The sequence below is a fragment of the Octopus bimaculoides genome, chromosome 18, assembly GCF_001194135.2.
Source record: "Octopus bimaculoides isolate UCB-OBI-ISO-001 chromosome 18, ASM119413v2, whole genome shotgun sequence".
Taxonomy (NCBI): domain Eukaryota; kingdom Metazoa; phylum Mollusca; class Cephalopoda; order Octopoda; family Octopodidae; genus Octopus; species Octopus bimaculoides.
Window position 1 is genome coordinate 49,795,092 of NC_068998.1, and position 854 is coordinate 49,795,945.

The 854-nt window shown below is 35.6% G+C and overlaps 1 protein-coding gene across 2 annotated transcripts in view; it reads left to right on the forward strand.

Moving 5' to 3' along the window:
- The first annotated feature begins 317 nt into the window (after positions 1–317).
- LOC128249749 (uncharacterized) overlaps positions 318–854 on the forward strand; it is a 7,055-nt gene continuing 6,518 nt past the window's right edge. Inside the window, exon 1 of one of the 2 annotated variants that reach the window (XR_008265842.1) lies at positions 318–673. Coding sequence is in view for 1 of the 2 variants with exons in the window: in XM_052974188.1 (XP_052830148.1) it covers positions 439–673 (235 nt within the window). In the remaining variant the exon portion in view is untranslated. The remainder of the gene's footprint in view (positions 674–854) is intronic. The other variant, XM_052974188.1, reaches the window with a different exon arrangement.

Genomic DNA, 854 nt, shown 5'->3' on the forward strand with positions numbered 1-854 from the left:
TATATATATATATATATATATATATATACATACACTCCCACATATATTATATATAATTGTGTAATGAGACATCCACCTGTTACATAACCTATGAGATACGTATATGCGTGTAGTGTCGTATCGCTCTACGAAGATTTGATTCTTTATATCAGATAAATTCCAATGATAAAATATTCAATATTCTTGTTACTAATCCTTTAACATTAATTAACGATAATATCATTCTTGCACATATCCTTAATAGCAAGCAGTTGTAATATTATTCTCGCATATTTCCTCCGAAATCTAGATATAACGGCAGCCCATCGGTGGAATGAGTTCCGTGTAGTGGATTGGCTGCTGACGTAAGTATCGCAGCCCATTCTCCATGTCAACGTCATCCCAATCATCACTGCGGAGCGCTGCAGTGAGCACCATATGTTCTGGCTTATGTGACATATGTGGTCAAACAACCCCTTCCCACCATCGTCCACTGCTTTCCAACCACGCCTTGTTGCTTTCCTTTCTTTTCTTTCATTACATTTCTTTATTTTGTTTCAAACATCTAGCCCAAAAGCAATATTGTTGCGAAAGCGTCGGGGTAGCAGAACCGTTAATAATATGCTTAGCGGCATTTCGTGCGTGTTTACATTTTGTGCATTCCATTTAATAATTTTAAATGACGTCTGTGAAGGTAGGAATGTTGCATTACAAATATAAACACACACACACGCACATATATGTATCTCCTTCTCTCTGTATACATGCATACACACACACACACACACACACGCATATATATGTATGTATACATGTATACACACACACACACACACACACACATATATATATATATATATATATATATATATATA